The sequence below is a fragment of the Erithacus rubecula genome (genome assembly GCF_903797595.1).
Source record: "Erithacus rubecula genome assembly, chromosome: 5".
NCBI lineage: Eukaryota > Metazoa > Chordata > Aves > Passeriformes > Muscicapidae > Erithacus > Erithacus rubecula.
This window is the reverse complement of record NC_136687.1, coordinates 21,740,248-21,761,766: the sequence shown is the minus strand read 5'-3', so window position 1 is coordinate 21,761,766 and position 21,519 is coordinate 21,740,248. Positions and strand designations below refer to the sequence as shown.

The following is a 21,519-nucleotide window of genomic DNA, read 5'->3' as shown; positions in this document are numbered from 1 at the left end:
AAGATTTGAATGAGATTTTACAGGAAAGTTTATTTTCACTGCTGCTGGTACTGATCATTTTTAAAACACAGCAGGAATTACTTTATGACTTCTTCTCAGAGGGTCATGAAAATTGAAAACCAAGTCCCAAACTGTGTATTTAGGGAAGATCACATTCCTAACAGTGGCATCAAAGGTTGCATCAAAAACTTGTAGCAGCTGCTTTCTGCTATTGGGGAAAATCAGCCACTCAGCCCCTTTTCTCACATTATTCAGTAAGAATTGATCCTGAGAAACATGTTGTTTATTGACGTGACTTTACCTTCAGGGCCATTGTTCAGTGAAAGGAGAAAGAATGGTTGGTAAAGGCAGATAAAGTATCAAGGTAGCCAAATAATTAAATTCTTTTCTGAACCATCTTGTTCCTTCATCAATACTCCTTCAAATGATCAGAAATATGGCCACAGCCTCGCCACCTGACTCTGCAGTATGTTGAATATTCAGCTTGAATACTGCAACCACTCTTCATATAATCATCTGCAATTTAGATTTATACATAATCCTCAATTCCCCAGTGCTGCTAAACATTTTTGTGGAATGGGAAGGGGAAAGAGAAGGAGAAAGTAGTATTTCTTGAATGTTGAGTTGCAATGTAAGTCTACTGGAAAAATACCTTCAGGCATTATAAGGAGACTCAGGGGACTATGTATTGATACAGACCTCTGTGCAGACAGACATGAGTTCACCTGACTGCTCTCCAAGTCAGTCAAGCTGAGGTTAGTCTAACACTAGGATTTAGCTAATAAGTCCAGCTAAGTGGGAGGGTGTATTAATTCAGGCCCAAAGCCAAGGTAGAGTAAATATAAGAAGTCTCCCTGAAAAAAAAAAAAAAATCAGGGAATCTATGTCTCCATTCCTTACTTGCAAGGTGGGGAGAGTTAAGCTGCACTTCTCCCACTCTCAACACACCAGGAGTAGAAGCTCTTCTATTAACATGCATACTTATTAATACTTGAAAAGAAAATGCAACTCAGTCTGGCTACAGTGCTGTAAGTAATAATACCTCTTAGTATGGTATAGAATGTTCCTAAGCAATGGAACTGTCTGTCATGTTATTTATGGTACCCTGCTGGAAATGCTAAACTAGCTGAAATACCTTTGCCTAGTCTGGTTCCTCCAACATCATGCAGATCTCACTTTTTGTATTTTGCTGCAAAATCATCTAACCACATCTGCAGCTCATCTAAGCAATAAGTACAGAAGTTTCAGTTCTACAAAGTTCATTATTTGTTCACTTAGCTTCATCTAGCACTATATTTTTGATGCACAATTATTTAATGGATTGGGAAACTTCATTGAACAGTCTTATGGTACTGCTGGAAAGATGGCAATTGAAAAATGTCCAGGAATTCTCTCATTTTTCCATATTCCCCATTACTCACTGCTCTATTCCCTGCTAGGATACCCCTGGGGATGTTACACACATCCTCAGGGAGAACTCCTCATATTTTAGTTTCTGATTCATTGACTGTGGAAGTGCTCTCTCAGGTCTTTCTTTGGCCTCTGCCTTCCCCAGCTCTCTGTGAAGTGACAGCCCTCCCATCAGTAACAGAACCTCCACCTCCCCCTAGATGCATTTGTTGCTGTTCCTGCAGCCATTCTTGTCCTTCCTCCCCAGACAGAGAAGAAAGCCAGCAGTCAGCAGCATCAGCCTCCAGCTCTTCCTCCAGGGAACAACTTCCCTGCTCAAAGCATTTGCAATTTCAAGGAGGATTAACTGGGCAAGCTTCAATCCATTTCCATGCACTTCTTGTCATCCCATTCACTTTTATTGTTTTCACTTGGTTTCAGAATTTTTCCCTTTTTTGGCATTTCATTTCCTCAATTTCTTCTCCTCTCTCTCTGTTTACCTTTCTTCCCTGATTTCAGGATTTGAATTTGAGTAACTTGGCAAGGTTTGGTTGTTTTCACTGCCCCTCATTTCATCTCAGTCCATTTGGTTGTAGTGTCTCCATTTCCAAATTTTCTGGGTGTTTTTTTTTTTTTTTTTTTTTTTTTAGCTACATTTTATTGGATCATATCTCCTTTACAGAGCATTTGTTAGATTTTGTTCTCTGATTTCAAGATTTCATTCCCTTTCCTGAAAGTGAATGAAAGTTCCTGACTTCCTCAGTTCCTGAGGCTGGAACAACACTGATCACTGCTCTATTTTTTCATACTGTAGTAGGTAAGCTCAGGCAGCTTAACAGAAACTGGTTGTTAAATTCTGGTCCCTTACACACCTGCAAGGATGGAGATGCTCCCGTTTCTCTGACAACTCCAGTATATTACTTTCCTATGAAGAAATACTCTTCTAGTTTTCAAATCTCCTGAATTGAACCTTCCAAACAGCTATTTGGGGTTATTGTCCTTTGATAGACCATCTCCTACTACCAGGAAAAAAATATGGCTTTGTCATCTTTGCAGTTGCCCTTGATGCAGTTGTAAGCTACAATTAGACCTTGTCCTAGTCTCCTCCATCCCAGTCTATATAGGCTGAGCTCCAGCAATCTCTCCTCATAGGCCACATGCTCCCTGTCTCTGTATCCTGCTGCTGGACTCTCTCCAGATTTTTCCACATCCTTTTTGGACTGGGTAGGGGGGACCCAGAACTGAACTGCTATTCCAAGTGCAACCTCCCCAGTGCCAAGGAGTAATGGGTAATAACTTCCCCTCCACCTGCTGGTCTTGTACTTCCCAGTATAGCTCCCAAAACAGTGTGATTTGCCCTACAGGAAGGGCACTCAGCATAAGGGCTTACACTCAGCTTGGCACCTGCCATAACCCCCAGGCTGCAGAAGGGCTGAAACTCACCCATCACCTCCCAGCCACAGGGGGCTCCAGCCAGCTGCCAAATTCTGCACCTCACCACCTTGAACTCTATGAGGCTTCTTCTAACCCATCCTCTCATCCCTTGAGGTCCCTCAGCTTCAAAGCATTTGGAATGTCAACCAATTCCTGTAACTTCATATCATCCTGTACAATATGTAAAAAATTACAAAATGCCAGTGATATTTTATATCCTTTGGTCACAAAGGAACTTCAGTGCTGTTACTATGCTTCTGGCTGCACTTTTCTCAATTCGTGTTTGTTCTCATTTAGTTCTCAGTTTCATTGAGCTGAAGTCCTGTCATCAGCCTCTTCTTGCTTCTGGCAGCACCAGGAGAGGGATCCTGTGACTACAAGGTTTATTGCCAGTCTGGTTTGCTCCCAATGCCCACCACGGGCCCTGCTGTCTTCGCACTAATGGCAGAGGATATGAATGTGTCTAGGTCTTTTTTCAGGTAACTGCTCCTCCATCTTAAATATCTGAGATTGATAAACTGGTCTATGTGTCAAGAGCCAAATGCTGTTGGGGCGAGTCCCACACTTTCCTTACTTCCCCAAAAAATAATTCTATTAAATATGGAAATAGTGTGTATATTGCACAGCAGTATATATTGGACAAAAGTTGTGCATCAGCTGCAAGTAAACTGGGGATCTAAGCCAAAGACCATTCATATGTGTAAGAAGCTTTGCATGTTGCATTATGCCCAACTTTTGATTAAGGTAAGGACTGGCTATTTGGCTCTGAAATCAGAAGTGTTCTTAAGCATGTGAATGATTCCACTGAAAGCAACAGGACAAGCTGTGGACTTAAGATAGCATCTGGACCTGTCACTGGTTCTAAATCAGACTTGTTGCTTTAAGTTTCCCAATGCTGCCATCTACAGAGTAAGATGACTACAGCTTTCAACAGGCAGGCAAGAAAACAGTTACAAAAATGATAGATTGCACACAGCCAACCCTGGTAGAGCAAATTAGCAATGAGCATGTCTAAACAGAAAAGCCTAAAACCCTACCTGAGACTCTTCAATATTTCTCAACAATTTCCAAGGATAGTTCTATATATTAACTGTTGAATGTCCACCTCTGGAAGGAAGGTAGCACAAAAATGGCAGGAACCTGTTAATTCAAATTAATTTGATCGATAGACTCCTTTGTCTGGAAGAGCAGCATGCTTTGAAAGCTCCTGCCCTTCTCAACAATTTTCACAGGGAAAATTCAGGGGCAAATTCAGGGAGAATATGAAGGGTTTTAGATGAGAAGTAGAGAAGGTCAAAAGAGCCAATTCACTTAAAAGGAACAGACAGGCAATCAAGGAACAGTAACAGTTCTGAATGGAACTACAGATATAAGAAAAAAGAGGAGAAAACAAGGAGGGACAAGAAATGAGCCTTACTTTAGATAGATGTACTCAAGAAAAAATAATAAATTATAAGAGCATCTTCTCATGAAAAGTGTTTTGATTTATAGCACTCTAAAAAACAATTCTTGTCCCAAACATTTCTGTCAAAGTGTGAAATAACAGGCAAAGATTACAATTTAAGAACTGGCAAGTATAGGTAAAATAAGGTAGAAAATATGAAAAAGAAAAAGCATTTATTTTGAGATTATACATGCTTGGTATGGCTTTAAAACATCTTCCTGGTTTATCTGTTTATGGCTTATTCGGTAGAATTTTAAGTTGTCAAAGACTTCACACTTCTATGGATTGTGACATTTTTTCCTGAATGCAGTAACACATTCAGAACAGCTGCATTGTAAAATTGCAACATCTTCCATTTATTCAGCTAAGAGATCACTACCCACAGTTTGAGATTTCTGTCCCATCTCCCAAGATCTTTGCCATGCCAATAACTCATCTTCCTCTTTCTGAAACCCAAGGTGTTTTGAAGTGAAGCCCAGCTGATTGCTAAGCCCTTGTCATCATTTCTACAGGAGACAACAGCTTAGCTAGTGATGTTAAACATATCAGATAGATAGAGTGAAAAACTAAAAAATGAATGTCATTTCCATCCTTTGAAACTATACCTGGGACCAGAATGTGAGGAAATAAGAAAAGTCTGGCACAAACAGCCCTTTTCCTATTTTTTCATGAGGCCTAAATTACTAAAATGTTGCCTTTTGGTAGATTCTTAACTCAGAGACTTGAGCAGAATTTTAAAAAAAGTTTATGAAACACTGAAATAACTTCAGCAGCCCCATTTGTACTGCTAATTAAAACAAAAAGTAAAACATTAAATACTGGACTGCTGCAGTGACTATAAAATACACAGCAGTGTCTCAAAGGCATTTTCAGGTTTCTCCAGCTTTGACTCTACACAGGCACAGCCACAGTAAATTGCCCTGAGGGCAAGGAGAGTGTTCCCTGCAGCAGCACAGCTCACTGTCCCAGGTAAGGCAGCTCACCTGCACTCCTGCAGCAGCAGGGTTCCTGCACTCTGCTGTGCTCTGCCCTGCAGCTCCTCTCCTGCTGGGGTGCTGCCAAGCAGCCTGAGGCACAGGCAGGCTCTGAGCCTGTGCTGGAGCAGCAGCTGCAGCTCAGATGGCCCTGGAGGCCTCACCCCACCCCACACCTTCCACTGACAGGCTGCAGATGATGCTGCTCTACAGGACACGACACAGAACAGACCTTTTCTTAGCCAGAGTTTTCATCTCACTGCTAACAGAAACTGATGTTTAGAATCAGAGTATCCTGAGGTTCAGTTAATCCTTTGAATTCAAATTAAAATGTGTTGCAAGCCTTTGCCATGTTCAGCTAATTACATGAGCAGTAACAAAGCCCAGTGCAAAACCTCAGCCCATACAGAGCTTTAATAAAAGCCTGAATTACCCTTCAATAAAGCCCTGAAGCAAGAACAGCTTGCAGCGTACCTGGAGCACCGGTGACCATCTAAGATTGTGTTACCCAGCATTGAATAAAATGGTTGCCAGGGACAGAAAGGGACTGCATTAGAATAAAGACCCAAGTTAAAAGGGTTTTATCCCTGCCTACAGCTACCTGAAGGGTCAGCAGTGAGCTGCAAGAGCAGCAAACATACAAATAATTTCCACTCACATACAAATAATTTCCACAGGTCATGGTTCATGCCAGAAAGCACGTATTACAGATTAAAACTCTTGCCCTTGAATCCAAAATTACATACTGCCATCAGAAATTAATGTTGCATGGGTTTCTTTTGTTTAGGTAATTTTGGATGGGACAGATAAGTACAGCCTCTTTAAAGGTCTTCATAACAGAATCACAAGTGAGTAAGCACACACAGCTTAGCCCAGGACTGTGTTCTGCCTCAGCCAGCAGGTTTGGTTTAGTTACAGGTAGGGAAAGTATCTGTTCTAATACTGTCTCCTATAAGGAAGCATTGCATCAACCACCTCAGTGGGTATTCTATGGCTTGCAGCACTAACACAAACCATATTAAAGTAACATTTGAATGTTAGTTTATCACACCTTACCCCTCCAAAATAATGTATTCAGGGTGGCAGATTGCAGCTTATGAGTTTCAGGAAAAGCCTTACTAGAAGGGCAGTGCAGTGCAATGTGTTACACAGACCAGTGTCTCTCCATCCTTGAAGGCCTCCAAGACACTAAAAAGAGCCTTTGCCCTGCTATCCTGAGATTAACTTAACTTTTTCTCAGATGAGAGCTTTGAGGGTCTTTAAAAAGGAAGGCTTATACAGGATGCCACACAACTCCTTTTGGAGAAAATTAGTCATCACTTTAGTCCATTTAGTCTTCCAGCAGAACAGTTTATTCTCATTAAGGACAAGGAAATATCAACCAACAACTCAATTAACATAACACAGATCAAACAAGCCCTGTTAAGCATTTTCTACTTAACATGTGAAAAAAGAGTCTAAAGATATCTGATGTGTCCAAACCGTTCACATTAAAACTTGAGCTCATCCTTTAGCATAAGCTCAGCTGATGTTGCTTCTGTGTATAGCAAAAGGTGGAAATAATTTAAGTTACCAGAACAGCTGTGTTTAACAAGTACTGAAGCACTGGAGTTTAAACTGCATTTACTGGTGTGCTATTAAACTGTTTTCCTTGCATCTCTTCAGAGTCTTAAGCAGACTTGCAGAAAGCCACAGCAGAAAAACGAACTTCTCCTTTTTCACGTTCTGTAAATTGTCTGCAGATCTTAGCAGAATCCTTAGGGATGAAAAAATACAGCTGCTTAGACTAACCAAATACAGTTCCTGTAGAGAACAAGTCTTTGCAGCTCCTCTCTGAGTCCCACCAACTAAGTTACATAATCTTAGAGCACCAGCTAATAAATACAGGTATCTAGCTCTTAGGGACATTACCTTTAGCAGTCAAACTTAGCAGATTTAAGCACAGACTTGTACAGTAAGCAGGTACAGCCACTATACACCACATGCAGACTTCTCACCTCTTTACAAGGCTTTTTATAAGCCTTGTTTCCAGGGAAACAAGCAGCAAGGGGGAAGACTTACCTTCAACAGCAAGTCATCCGAGCTTGTGCCATGGTTTACAGGAAATGGCATACGGCCATCTGTGGAAGAAATGCTTCTGAATTAGCAGAACTGAGCATAGTGGACCCAAACAAGCACACACATGATGATACTTGGGAAGTCAGAACAAATTGTCAATAGTCTGAGTGAGATGGAAAAAACTGTTCTCAGCTATACCAGTGACAGCATACTTTAGGCATTCAGTGTAACCCAGTTAAAATCTTCGGAGGAGAAGACAAACTGTGTTTTGGCTCTGAGAGCCTCAGCAAACAGTTCAATTAGTACAAAGTATCTTGCTTGAGCCCCCAACACTGCTGTGCAGTGTGAAGTAAGCCCAGTCCAACTACAGAGTTCACAGGATCTTACCCAATTCATACAGGTGTCCATCCACATTGACAAAAAGGATGAAGTGGAAGTTCACACTGTTGTCCTCAACCTTAGGAAACACCATCAGATATATTTGTTAGATTGAAGATAGTACTGCAAACCAAATTTGTTACTACAGAACAGAGGAAACTTCAACAAGAAAGCAAATGACTGAAAATTTAAGCTCAGTGCATGTGAGGTCTGTGGCAAAACTTCTACAAGGTCAAGCATCAGAAATCCTAATGTAATGTATTTTATGACTGGCTCTGGATCCAAATTTTCAATCCATGTTTGGGGAAGATATCCTGAACAAGCATTCAGCCATGAGTCACTCATTTATCCTTCCTCGTGAACTGTAACAGCTATCTGACAGACACAAAATAAGTGATGCTCTACCCCATTCATTAAACACTTTTCCCAGAATTTTACACGTTCACATCTTACCCGACATTGTCCTTCTTGCGCAACAGAATTGTGGACCTCTTGGATAGCCTTAAGAGAAAGCAGGTACAGGTTACTACATCTTTAAGTGCTGGTAACTGACAGCAGTTTGTGTAGCTCATATACCTTATTATTTGCCAAATGCTTAGCTCTTTCTTCAGGAGACAAATCAGCTGTTTCATCAAGAAACTTCTTCAGGGCAGACCCTTCCTCTGCACAAGATAATCAAACATTTTATTCCATATAGGTAAAATATCAGTCACAGTTTAGATGCAGCCCACAGTAATCAATGCTTTTTCCACTAACTACAAGCCATTACATTCAGCCTGTAACTATCTCCAATATAAGCACACTATAACTACCACTTAAAATAAGCTATTTATCCAGAAAATATTAGTAACAATCTACATAAACAACCAGAGTTGTTTCAGAGAAGAGTGCTTCAGTGTACTCTGGATGCTTGTTTTGAAAACCATTCTCAAATGGGATTTAGCTTTTCTGATTTCCCCACTGCACATTGGGCAGAAACGTTCAGTCCTATTTTGAAGGAACTCAAGAAAGGTACCAGCTGTAAGGACACATAACTAACAGAATATGGGTAGATGAGATTGTCTCACTGTCATCAAATGAAGGCAGTACTTGCTCATGATAAGCTTACTTTGGTTTTCCAGAACATTAGTAGTGCAGTACCAAGATGCACTGAGGTCCAGCACATAAAAGATGTGCTGCATTATTGCTTCACTCATCAAGAGTCTGTTATCCCAGTGAAAATCCTTTTTAAGAAGAATAAAAGCAAAACTATGCTTAAATGCTCACTATGACTTCCACATGTTTTCCTCTGTAAAAAAATGAATCCCACACCACAGAAAGGGTCCAAATTCTCTTAGAATGATGGTAGTTGTATTTTGTAGCTCTAGTCTCTGAACAACAAAATAATCTTTTTCTGTTGTAAAGAAGCCATCAAAACTATTACCTTGGCAGGAAAAATTTCATTACAAACCCTTATCTACACAACTTCTCCAGCAAAAAGAAAACATGTTTTACACTGATTTACAGGCTACTCTGAACATATCAATTTACATTAGAAATAAGTAGCATGAAGAACTCCATCTCATCTATTGACAGTAAGCTTAATGTCAATAACTACTTCTGAATACAGTACATCCTAATTATAGACAGACTTTGGTCAGCCCTGCTAAGTGCCCTTTTCCTCTGGCCCTGTTTGCTAGGACAATACCTCTGCAGCTAGCAGACAGAAGTTGAAGCACATTCCCTTCTGTGTTTCAGGCAGTCCACATGCCCCTCCCCAAGAGCTGCAAAACCCACTTACCAAGTGAAACAGTACAACATTCTTTAACTTGGCTTGATTGAATGCCCCACCTGTCTCCCAATAGCCCATACCCATTCAATCTCATGTCAAAAAAAATGGAAATTCAAGCACTTCAGAACATCCATACTCACCAAGTTTCAATTTGTCTTTGTTATTAGCAACTGCATGTATCAGACCAATTGTCCCACAGGAGTTACTGACAGTCTGCTTCAGGAAATACACTTTGGAACTGATCTCCTGGTCCTTTATTTTCTCAGTCTGTTGCTTCCTGAAGTTTTCATGCTGAAAACATGTAACTGTGTTAGGCATTTCACCACAGTCCTATCTTTGTATTGCACACTGGACAAATACATTATTGTGCAGGAGAATCATTATCAGGACTGGACAAAGATTTACTCAAAGTCATCTTAGTGGCACCAGTAAAGCACCATATGTTTAAAATGGATTCAGGCCAACACTTAATGGACTACCTGCATGATTCAGTCATACCCAAAGGTACTGTTCTTAGCTTCTCCATCTGTGCCATACACTGGAAATAGCTTAGGGTGGGAAATAATATAATGGATAGGCTCTTTTATAGCCTCTCTTAGTTGCTTCAGTCCACTGAACAAGGCTACTCAGCATGTCTTTACAATAGGCCTTTTAGAATTATTTGCCTTCATGAGCCCCTCCCCACCAGAACAATGTATAAACAACGGTAAAATCTATCACTATTGGAAGGTTATAATCCTTCTTTTTAAGAACCTGTTAATTGAATTTGATTTCATCTGCTCGTTCCCTTCCTCAGCATCAGGTTGATGGAATATATTAATACATTAAAAAAGTAATGTAGGCCTCTCCAGATCCAATGATTCAGCATGGTAATGGAATTGCTATTCCTCACACTCAAGATCACTCACGGGTTTTTTTCCCCCCTCAGTCTGATATACAAAGCAAAATCTCAGAGGAGCATTGGGATGGAATGAGAGCCCTTGTTTGGTCGCTCAGCTCAGCTGAGGCTATTTGGGACCAAGCAGAACACCGTGCCAGTGCCAAGCCCCGTGCACGCCAATGTGATGCTTGGGGGGATGTCAGCCGCGCTCCGAGAGCGGCCGCGCCGCCCTGCGCGGGAGGGAAACCCACCTGCTCGGTGAGCGGGAACAGCAGCAGCAGCGCGCAGGCCGGGCTGGGCACGGCGCGCAGCGCCTCATCCTCGAAGCCCAGCACGTCCACGAAGCGCCAGCCAGGACCCACCCCGAGGCGGGACAGCACCTGCACGGGGCACAGAGAGCGGGTGGCCCGGCCGCGACACGCCCGTCCCCGGGGAGCGCGGCCGCGCCGGCCCCGCCGCGCCCGGTGACACAGCACAACGCGCGGCCCCGCCGCGCCCCCTGCCGGCCGCGCCCGCCCGCGCCCGCTCAGCGCCCTCCGCAGGTGCGGCCGCGCCCCGACGGAGGGATGGAGGGAGGCTCCGCGCCCCGGCGGGGCGGGACGCCGAGGGATGGAGAGAGGCTCCGCTCCGCGCCATGGCGGGGCGGGATGCCGAGGGATGGAGGGAGGCTCCACAGGATGCCGAGGGATGGAGGGAGGCTCCGCTCCGCAGGTGCGGCCGCGCCCCGCGCAGCAGTACCGCCACCGCGGCTGGCGCTCCCCGGCAGGGAGGGATGCCCAGGGATGGAGGGGGAAGAGGCGGCGCCCTCCCGCCCGCGGCGGTCCTCCGGTGGCGGCAACTCACTTTGTTCAGCATCTGGAAGACAATGCGGGGGGTGAAAAGCATGAATGCCGGTGAGAGACGGCGTCCCACCACCCGCTCCGCAGCCCCAGCCCTGTGCCCGCCGCCCCTGGCGCACCTCGGGGTTGATCTCCATCGGCTGCCAGGCCATGGCTGCAGCGCGGCGGGAGCCGGGAAGAAGACAGGCAGTGCCCCACGCACGACGATGTCCCCCGCGGCAGTTCCGCTGCCGAGCCGCTGGCGACGCTGAGGCGCGGAGCCGCCCACCCGGCTCTTATATAGGGGCGGGCTGGCCCACTCCGCGCGGCGCGGGGGGAGAGGGAGGAGCAGGGCACGGCCGAAGCGCGGGGGGGCGCGGGGCCTCGGGGCCGTGGGGCCGGGGCCGTGGGGCCGGGGCCGGGGGAGCCCGGCCGGGGCTGCGGGGCCCGCTCACGCCGCCTCCGCGGGAGCGGGGTGCCGCCGGCGGCCAGGGGGACCCCGGCTCCCTGGCGCTGCCGTGGAGAAGGTGCTGGAAGTGCCGGCAGCGTGGGCAAGCGGCTGGCATCACCCGGGGCAACAGGTTTGTCCTCCACCATCGACCCTGCCCTGGGCGCCGCGCATCCCCAGAGCCCGTGTGTGCATTCGTTTGCCTAACCGCTCCTGAGCATCAGACCCTCCTCTGTGTGTGTGGCGTAAAGTATACAATGGTTTTGATATTCAACAAAATCACGAAACACTTATTTTTAAATTTCCGATATGATTAATCCGACATGAAAGTCTCCCGTGTGCTGATTGTATCTCTGCATTTGGACCAACCCCTGGACCAGTCCAGTGAAGCTGGTTAAAAAATAGCGGGCTTTTTATCTTTTATTCATGACCTGACAGTTTCTGTGCACAATGTCTTTGGACTAGAACATGTCTGAACAAGGAAACAAAACCAACCTGCTCAAAATACTAGAGATCACGTGGACTCCCAACAGCTTTTCAGATTTTACTGGTAAACAGCCTGATGGGAGCCTTGTGGATAAGCGAGATGCTTCACAGTTGTCTTTCAAACAATGCAAATACTGAACAAAAGAGTCAGCTGAATGTCTGCAGTCTGTTTGGTTTTGATGACTTTCTTCCTTTGGTTTTTCACTGTGTTTCAGAGCGATTTGGGCCCCAGCGCAGCAAAATTTCGAAGTGCCTGCCTGGTAAATTAACTTTAGATCTGTTGCACTGTAATTTAGTGGGGAATCATTCACATCAGGTGTTGCATACATGCATTTTTGAACTAAGATCTATTCATCAACATTACTCAGTTTACGATGAACTCCTTGAGAAAAAAGCCTTGAGTTAGTCTTTGAAATATGGCCATAAAAGGTTCAAGATGCAGTCTCACACTAGTTCTACCTATAACAAGACAGTGGAAGAAAATCAGGGTAGCAAGGCAGGCTTTGTATTTGTGGCCAAAGCTGGGATGTTTCATACAGGATAAAGCCTTGAGCAGCCTTGTCCCATCTTTTAGCTGATCGTGCCTGGAGCAGGAGTTTGGTCTAGAGATATCCTGAGAACCCTTCCTGAAGTACCCCATGATCCTGTGATTAGTCTATCACAGTAAAAGGAGGAGCAGTACACACTGTTCAAAACCAAAGATTTTTGGAGAGGATAGGGCAAAGTTTCACAGAACATGACAGTATCATTTTTTTCTGCTATTTTTCCCCCCTTTATTGTAGCTGAAAACAGTCTTTGATGCCTATAAGCAAGCTAAAATTGGTCCAAAATATTAATTCTATATATGGTATCTTTGACTATGTTTCCTTTTATGATGAACTCTCAATGCACTGTAAGATGCAAGGATATCAAAGCAACTTGAATGAACAAGTCCAATGCTAATGGCTCCTGACAGATATGTAGGAGAGTCTGCATGCAGCTCCTCTGAGAGGATAGCAAAACACTCACAGCCTACAAGAGGGAAGGCTATAAAAGGCAAGAAAAACCTATTTCTGAATAAAATTTGCAGCAGCAAATGGTGGTTATAACTTCAGCCTGCCTCAGCAATGGCAGTGCTTAGATCCCTAGGTTAGTCATCCCTGGGATGACTCCTGTGTCTAGGCTGCTGAAAGAGACTGCAAACAGTTGTGCAAGTGTAAGTTCAGGCTCTGCATGCCATGTGCAGGAAGTTATAACAGAACTGTTTCTATGGAAGAATCTGTCAAATCTATCAATACACTAGTTTTTAAATAAACAATAAGTGTAACAATATCAAACTTCTAAAACTGCATAAAGACGCCTTTTGCAGAAAGTCACACAAGAAGGGAGTGCTGTGTCATAGGCAGTCTCCATCCACCTCATTGCAAAGATGAAGGAAGTCTCTGGACCATCTTTCTTCAGAGAAGAAGATACATGTGCCTAACATATTTAAGCCAATTCATTCCCATTTCTGCACTAAAATAAATATTCACCTGGAAAAATGGCTGGACATACCTGTAAACTTTCTGCACTGCCCAAATGTGATAATAGTACTTGTGGTGTTAAACACTGTTCACAGTATTAAGGTTTTGCTCAGATGTCTAATCTAGAAAGCGTGGACAGAGGAATCTTTGTTACATATATGGTCTTTTGGCTGATTGCTTTCTCTTAGATATAGGACTTGGTGTCAGTATATAGCTCTTCACCATATTCCAGCTGAAGGTTTAGAACTAACTTATAAGAACTAGACCTATAATTAAGGTCTGTTCCTGAATTCAGAGGATCTCAAACAGAAGCACCTATAACAAGTAGGGTAGTGAAGGAGGCAAAGCTGGCCTTAGACAATGCAGAGCTCCTGAAATGGAAGCTGAGGCTTTGTACCATTCTTTAGAAAATAATTTTCCTATTGTCCTGCAAAAATCCAGGCCCTAAGGCAGTCCAACCCATTTCTGGAAACCTCCTTAATTCCCTATCCCAACCTTCAAAACAAAAAATTCTTGTCCAGAGCTGGCTGCCCAGGGCAGCAGGATGCAGGTTCATGTTTGTGCATGTGCTGGAGCCACAGGATTTACTACATGTTGCCATTCTCCTGGTAACTGCACATTTGCATTTACCCTACAGTGAATAGAAGGTGTTTGAGATAACTGTGCTGACTTACTGTAAGTACCTCTGCTGGCTTGGGGGTAAATCCTGCTTGAGACTAAACCCTGGCTGAGGTAAATCCTGCAGATTTACCATAGCAGTGTGCTTGAGAGGCACTGGTTTACACACAAATGCAGCATCTTTGCATGTGGACAGAGCAATGATTCAGTGCCATGCTTCCTTTGGCATGCCTCCTGCTGTCACAGCATCCCTGAAGCTGGAAACTTTGTGGGTCTCAACCCTAGCTCTAAGGGCAGCTCTGGGCTGAAGCTGTGGCCCAGAGGAAAGGTGTGGAGGGAACATATGTGTCCCTGGAATGGTAAGATTATGCTGCTCTGAATCCTGATCCCAACCCTAACACAGATCCAAAACACAGTATTGTGACAGGTGCTATGGAGAAAACTAACTTCATCCCAGCCAGAACCTGTACACTGTGCCACAAGGTACCAAACATAAAACATATCTGAGGCCACTGCAGGGACAGTGGGTGTCAGGGATCTGTGTAAGGCTATAGCATCCCCCCTTCTCTTCTGGTAAATTGTCTGGAGCACAGCAGCAATTCCTGTATGAGAGTGACCCAGCCTTTAATTAGAAGATCAGAGGGATCAATAGGCCAAGCAATTGAGTGCTTTTATAGAGTGCCTGGGTCCATGAAAGATTTGAGCAGGAAGAGAGACATCTGATCGTTTCTGATTTGCACCCATGTTAATTTTAGTACTTATGTGAGGAGCTTGGTGACTGCAAGTCATGCAGCCCAGCATGGGGAAGTCTAAGTCCAGTTACTGATCAGCACCTGGCTGTCAGTTGCTGCTCTCCAGGTCCATGGGCCAGGAGCTCTGGGCTAAAACATCTCAACAGTCAAGCAGGAGACTTGCAAATGAAAGAAATTCAAAGCAGCTCAGAGGTGAGTTGGGAATGGGGAAAAGAAGCCCCAAATCTTTCTTTACTTATTGTAAAGGTTGGAAAATGTATGTTATTGTATTCCCTTATCCACCACAAGCATATGTTTTGGCTAGCAGATGGAATAATTAAGGACTTCTGAAGTGGAGACATGCTGAAGGATGTGAACTTTGTGTCTGACCTGAGATGAAGACCAGCTGGAGAGGGGTAACAGAAGCAATGCAGATAAAAGTGCCAGGCTGATGAAAGGGGCTGCTCTGCCAAGGGCTGCCTTTGTGTGTATTGACTGCTAGCAGTGACTCTGCAATTGCTCTGAACTACAGCCAAGTCCACCAGCAGGTAAAGGACGTGTTCTACAGAATGCAAGAGCTCTTCTGGAAGTCTGTAGGTGGAAGTGTTAAACTGCTGAAACGTAGCTTTGAAGGCTTGCCTGGAGAGTCTCAATTCTAAAGAGTGCAGCCATGATTTCCTTGATTCCAGATCTGGCAGAATGCTGATGATTCTCTCTTAATTCCTCTGCAAAATCATGTCCATCAAACACTGATGGTATCTATCAGAAGCACAGCAATAGCATGCTTTGTTTCATGGTAGAAGTAGGGCAAACAGAGTGATTTCTTCCTCTTTTCACAAAGAAAGGTAGAAGGGACATCATTGTTGACAAGGGTCTCAGTTTCCAGTGAAATGATATTCTATCTGGTCATGAAAGATATGAAAGCTTGCAAGGCTGGTCTCAATGGATAAGAAAACCAGTATACTGGCACATGAGCAACCAGCTTCTGTCTCCTTTCACTCAAATGCTTTCTTTAATGATGTTAGCAATCTATTCTTTTTCTTCTATAGGCAGGAATAATCCATCTCTTCCTGTACAAGAGAACAATCCCTGCTTCCTTTCTCTTTGTTTTGTTGACTTACAGATTCTTAGGATTAGTGCTTTTGTCTAGAGATATAAAATACACATTTCAAGAGGACCTCATTCTGTGCAATGATTTAGCATAATACATGTAATAGCTGATAATAATGAATTCTAATTCTCATGTAATACTTGGATGATCTGTGATTAGGACTTGCATACCTACTTACATTTTCATCCAAAGAATGCTTTCCTCAGATTAACAGGCACAAAATTAAAAATGATGAGCCATGTGATTTTAAACTATTGGTTGTGGGAGATGTAAATAGCAGTACTTAATTCTTGTAATAGATTCTCTAGTACAAACACTGTGTCTCTTTCCCAGCACTGTGTTGTGCCAGGCCATCTGGGGTAACCCCAGTCTGCTGCTCCCCTGCAGTTTTCAGTTTCTTCAGTAACAACTTAGCAAAGCCTATCCTTAGATTTGTTTCTGCATGCTCGACAGCCATAGAATAGCACCCAAAAAGCATTAATCTCTCCCTGAGCTCTGGGACTGCTGGAAGAGCTTACCTTAGACAGGATGAGTTTATTCTGATACAAAATAAAATGCTGCTTCAAATCAGCTCTGGAGCAGTAGCCACCTTTAAGCTGGAGGAGAGTAGCAGAAAACGAGGAGAAATGAAAAATGTTGTCAGTCAGTTGAAAGGATATCAAGACATTGACTCAGCAGTACTTTTACTTCCTCAGGCTTATGGGGTGCTGAGGGAAAGGCACAAGCTACCTCACAAATACCTCTTTGTATCAGCAGTCTCCAACTTCTAGAATTAAACCTTTACAGGGAAAGGGCAGAATATAGACCTTAAGGAGCTGCTGAGGATCTAAGCTCTGGATCAAGTCTATTGTTAACTGTGCTCTCTTTACATGCTAGTGTAGCTTTGGTGTTTCTGGGGGAAATGTGAAGACAAAATGAAGAAATTGGACAGCCTGTTGTTGGATGAAGAAGGGAGAAGTATAGGATGGGAGAAGTTGGGTGAAGAAGGCTGTACCAGAAGAGAATAGTGAGGGAATTTGCATCTGTTGAAGAAAAAAGAAAAAGGGGCTTGTCCAGCTTGCATGACAACAGAGGCACTGATAGACAAGGACTCTCATGTGCAGGGTGTTTACTGTGAAATCTTGTAACTACTCCAGGTCAGCACAACAAACCATCTTATACTACGTCCTGAATATCAGTTGTCTTCTCTTGGGGAGAATTAAAAACAGATTGAAAGTGATGTAAAAGGCATTCCTTCATCTTGTCCTTTGTATGCAAATTTAAATTAGTTAACACTTGAAATCAGTGAACAACAAAGCCTTTTTTTTTTTTTTTTTTTTTTTTTTTTCTTTCTGCTAATTTAGTCACAGAATCCTGAAAGATTGTTGCTTTTCTCACGTAACTGACATGGTCCTTTATTCTTCCTGTAACTTATGAGTAGTCTTCTAGTCAACTGTCTCCACCTGATTTTCATGTATATGTTCATCCCCACTTACAGAAATTCTGAAATAAGTTATGCTCAGCTTAGCATGGTCTCTAAAATCTTCACTTGCATAACAAAAACACCCCAGGTAGTACAAGCTACCCTGAGCTCCCACACATCAACAAGGACAGATGTAGCACAATATTTCCACTAACTTGTGCCAAAGGATTTGCTTCCTAATCAACACGTGAACATTCTTGAGAAGTGTGGGGATTTTGTTTTTAATTAGAGAAGTGCTCGGATCTAAAGCTTTAGCTGCAGAAAGTCTATGAGATGTTCAAGCATGGTTATTCTGTTGGACCTACTTCACTTGGGGAGTGATGTTGGCACAGAGCTGCTGCCAGTCCAGTGAGTGAAGCCAAGAGCTTGGGATCCCTGGATTGCCTTGAGTCTGCCCTGAGCCTGCCTAGCTAGTCCTGTCCTGAAGTGGGTTGCATGCGAAAGACATTTTCTGCATCTGAGACAGTGTCAAACTACCTCTTCTTAATCACTCTTAAGGCATACCTTAGAGTTCCTAGCCTCTACATACACTTGGTGTACAGGCCTGGCAGGGTAGTGACTCAGAAGTGACTCAGGGCAGCACAGCTTTGACTCTTTCTCACTGTGACCATATTATATAGAAAGCCTCACAGGCCTAGATCCAAGCTGCTCTTGCTCCTCCACCCTGTAACAGCATACAGAAGCATTAAATGCATCCCTTAGTCATGCTAGCAGATGTGTTTTTTAGGCAACATGATCTCCAAAGTCTTTGCTGTACCAATTCTTGTGTTAATGACAAATGACAGTAGTTATTCACTTGTACTTACAAGTCAAGGCTTTGATTTCAAAATGTGTAAGAATGAGAGACAACCTTATATTAATAGCCACTTTCCAGAAGTACATCTGGCAGGACATAACCTTTTGGTTAAGTTATAATGCTGACACAAAGTGTTTTACACGTGGTGACCACCCAGTGTCTCGCTAATGCAAAGCACTTGTCCTGTACGTGCTGCTCTTCCCAGCTGGGCGATGCAGCAGCGCAGGGGCCCAGCTGCTCTGACACTGCTGGGGATGTCCCTGCTGGAACAGGGCTACTAGTCTGGGCTCAACTGCAAGCAGTTAACATTTAAAACACAGTGAAACAAATCCAGCTGGGAAACATCAAGCTGCCTTTGACCCAGCCACTCTTAGGACCTAACACTACAGTGCCTCCTGTGCATCTTCAGATCACCAGATTTCAGAGCACCAGCTGTGTGGAGAAAGGGAGGATCTTCTCCCTCTCTGCTTCAGGAATTTTTTCACACTACACAAGGAGAAAAGTATTTCCAAACATCCACCTTTAGAGAAGTATTTAGACAGTGTTTATCACTGATAGAGAAACTTCTCTCAGTTTAACAAGTGCTGTTTTGAATTGTTTGCCCAAAGCACATGTTGGTATGAAGAACACCATCATTTGGACCTTGAGCCATACTGTTTCAGTGGAGGAGTGTAGCTTATGAATATACACGCTGAAACAAATCCCTGTCTCAGTGGAGAAAAATATTTAGATTGTGAGGGAAACTACACTATGGATCAGAAAAACAATGGGACTCTATCACATTCTACAGTTGCAAATATAAATGCAAAACGTGCTGCCCTTTCCTGTGTATGTTTATACACATAGGGCAGAATTCCCATTGAGTGCATTTGCAGCCTGGGCTTTTCTAGTTGCATTTAGGACATTAGGCACTGGACTTTTGTCTCTCTTGTTTCAGAGACAAAGCACTGGCCTTCTGCTGTTAGCAAACCTAGCGTTTCCACTTTATCTTAGCTTTCTGTACCTCTTAATGTGCATTAGTGGATGTGAGTGTGTATGTATGCATAACATAGAATCAAAGAATTCTAGAATGGTTTGGATTGGAAGAGACCTTAAAGATCATCTAGTAAGGATGATAGAATCATAGAATATCCTGAGTTGGAAGAAAAAACCCACAAGGATCATCAAAGTCCAGCTCCTGGCCCTACACAGGACAATCCCAACAATCACACCATTTGTCTGTGAACATTTTCTAAATGTTTCTTGAAGTCTGTCAGGTTTGGGGCTGTGACCACTTCTCCGGGGAGCCTGTTCCAGTACCCAACCACCCTCTGGGTGAAGAACCTTTTTCTAATATCCAGCTTAAACCTCCCCTGACACAGCTTCATGCTGTTTCCTCAAGTTCTGTCACTGGTCACCATAGAGAAGAGAACAGTGTCTGCCCCTCCTCTTCCCCTCATGAGGAAGTTGTAGCTGCAATGAGGTCTTCCCTCAGTCTCCTCTTGTTCCAGGCTGAGCACACCAAATGCCTTGAGGTGCTTTTGTACAGCTCCCCCTCAAGATGCTGCACCAATTTTCATAGCCCTCCTTTGGACACTCTCTAATAGCTTTACATCCTTCTTGTTGTGATGACCAAAACTGCACACAATATTTAAGGTGAGGCTGCACCACTGCAGAGCAGGGTGGAACCTTGCCTTGCTGGCCATGCTGTGCCTGATGTCCCCCAGGACAGGGTTGACCCTCCTGGCTGCCAGGGCACTGATGGCTCATGTTCAACTTTCTGTTGACCAGGATACAGAGGTCTCTTTCCATGGTGCTATTTACCAGCATCTTGTTCCCCAGTTTGCATGTGTAACCCAGGTGCAGAATTCATCATTTCTCTTCTCCTTGTTAAACTTCATGCCATTGGTGATTGTCCAGTCCTCTAATTTGTCAAAATCTCTCTGCAGGGCTGCTCTATCTTCCAGGGAGTCAACAGCTCCCCACAATTTTGTACTGTTGGTAAACTTACTTTACTTTCAGTAAAGTCAATTATAAGGAAGTTGAAGAGTACTGGCTCTAAATTAGAGCCCTGTGGAGTCCCACTAGTGACAGGTTTCCAGTCTGATGTCACCCCATTCACTTTTTGAGCCTGACTTGTGAGCCAGTTGCTCACCCATCCCATGATGTGTTTATCCAGCTGTGTGCTGAACATTTTGTTCAGAAGGATACTTGAGGGACAATGTGGAAAGCTTTACTGAAATCCAAAGAGATTATATCAACTGGCTTCTCTTGATTACTTAGGTGAGTTAACTTGTCATGAAATCAGATTAAGTTAGTGAAACAGGACTGTCCCCTCATGAAGCCATGCTAGCTGTGACCAATGATTTTGATGTCCTTCACATGGTTTGTAATAACTTCCAGATAATTTTCTCCACAATTTTACCAGGCACTGAAGTAAGAATGACAGGTTTGTAGTTCCTAGTGTATCCTTCTTGCCCTTCTTGAAAATTGGAACAACATTTGCCAGCTTCCAGTCAACTGTGACCTCTCCAGATTCCCAAGACTGCTCAAAAATCTCAAACCCTCTGCCATAGGCAACAACACGTTCAGCTATACCAGGCAGGTTTCTCAAAGCCCCATATATAACACAAGTGGGTAAGCCATTCTGGCCTGAAACATGGGAGCTCTACTGGTACATCATCCTTGGCTGCCTGTTGGGCAGAACCTGCACAAGGTTCTTCCAGAGAAAGCTCCAAGATGCCAGAGCAGCAGGCCTGAAGCACAGCAGCTGCTGACAATGGAGAGGTGTTTTCCTAAAACTTCCAAGCTGTGCTTTATTTTGTGCTGTTTGAACAACAAAATATTTATAGTCTCAAATGCAACTTAGATTGCAAAATCTCTGTTGTGTTCCTATTTCTCAACTGCAGGAAAATATTGGTGATCATATGTTTCAGCGCCCATCAGGGCTATAGTTCCCATTTTAAGCAGCAAAGGCAAAAAAGTCTAGCTAGATGTCAGCTTTGAAAGTGTAAGCTATTCTCTTTATTTGTCTACCTATAATTACAGGCCTTGCTCTGTGGCAGCTTTTGAGTATTTTTGTCCACCAGGGTCACATAAAAGAGTAAGCGGCGTTTGCAGAAAAGTCAGCTCTGAAAGCAGCTCCTGGCTTCTAGCAGTGCCTAAGCAGCTACTGTAGCATTTAGAAACTCTGCATTAATAGCAACTTTTTTGTTAAAAACAGCAGCTTTCTCCCATCTG

General features: G+C 43.7%; 1 protein-coding gene across 1 annotated transcript; it reads right to left on the bottom strand.

The window, feature by feature from the left end:
- Window positions 1-6,570: 6,570 nt before the first annotated feature.
- UCHL1 (ubiquitin C-terminal hydrolase L1) lies at window positions 6,571-11,435 on the bottom strand. The gene is made up of 9 exons (XM_079306414.1): window positions 11,287-11,435; window positions 11,172-11,183; window positions 10,580-10,708; window positions 9,589-9,739; window positions 8,254-8,339; window positions 8,131-8,178; window positions 7,687-7,756; window positions 7,303-7,361; window positions 6,571-6,997 (listed from the first exon to the last, which is right to left on the bottom strand). The coding sequence occupies exons 1-9, from the start codon at window positions 11,317-11,319 to the stop codon at window positions 6,911-6,913; spliced, it is 675 nt and encodes a 224-aa protein (XP_079162540.1). The 5' UTR covers window positions 11,320-11,435; the 3' UTR covers window positions 6,571-6,910.
- Between the last annotated feature and the right edge of the window lie 10,084 nt (window positions 11,436-21,519).

Bases quoted from the DNA above. Each gene is read 5' to 3' on its own strand.
- UCHL1 (XM_079306414.1), bottom strand. From the start codon at position 11,319: ATGGCCTGGCAGCCGATGGAGATCAACCCCGAG. The intron at 9,740-10,579 runs GTGGGTTTCCCT...ACATGTTTTCAG, and splicing joins TGTTCCCGCTCACCGAGCAG to CATGAAAACTTCAGGAAGCA. The intron at 7,757-8,130 runs GTAAGATGTGAA...GTGTTTCCTAAG, and splicing joins CGCAAGAAGGACAATGTCGG to GTTGAGGACAACAGTGTGAA.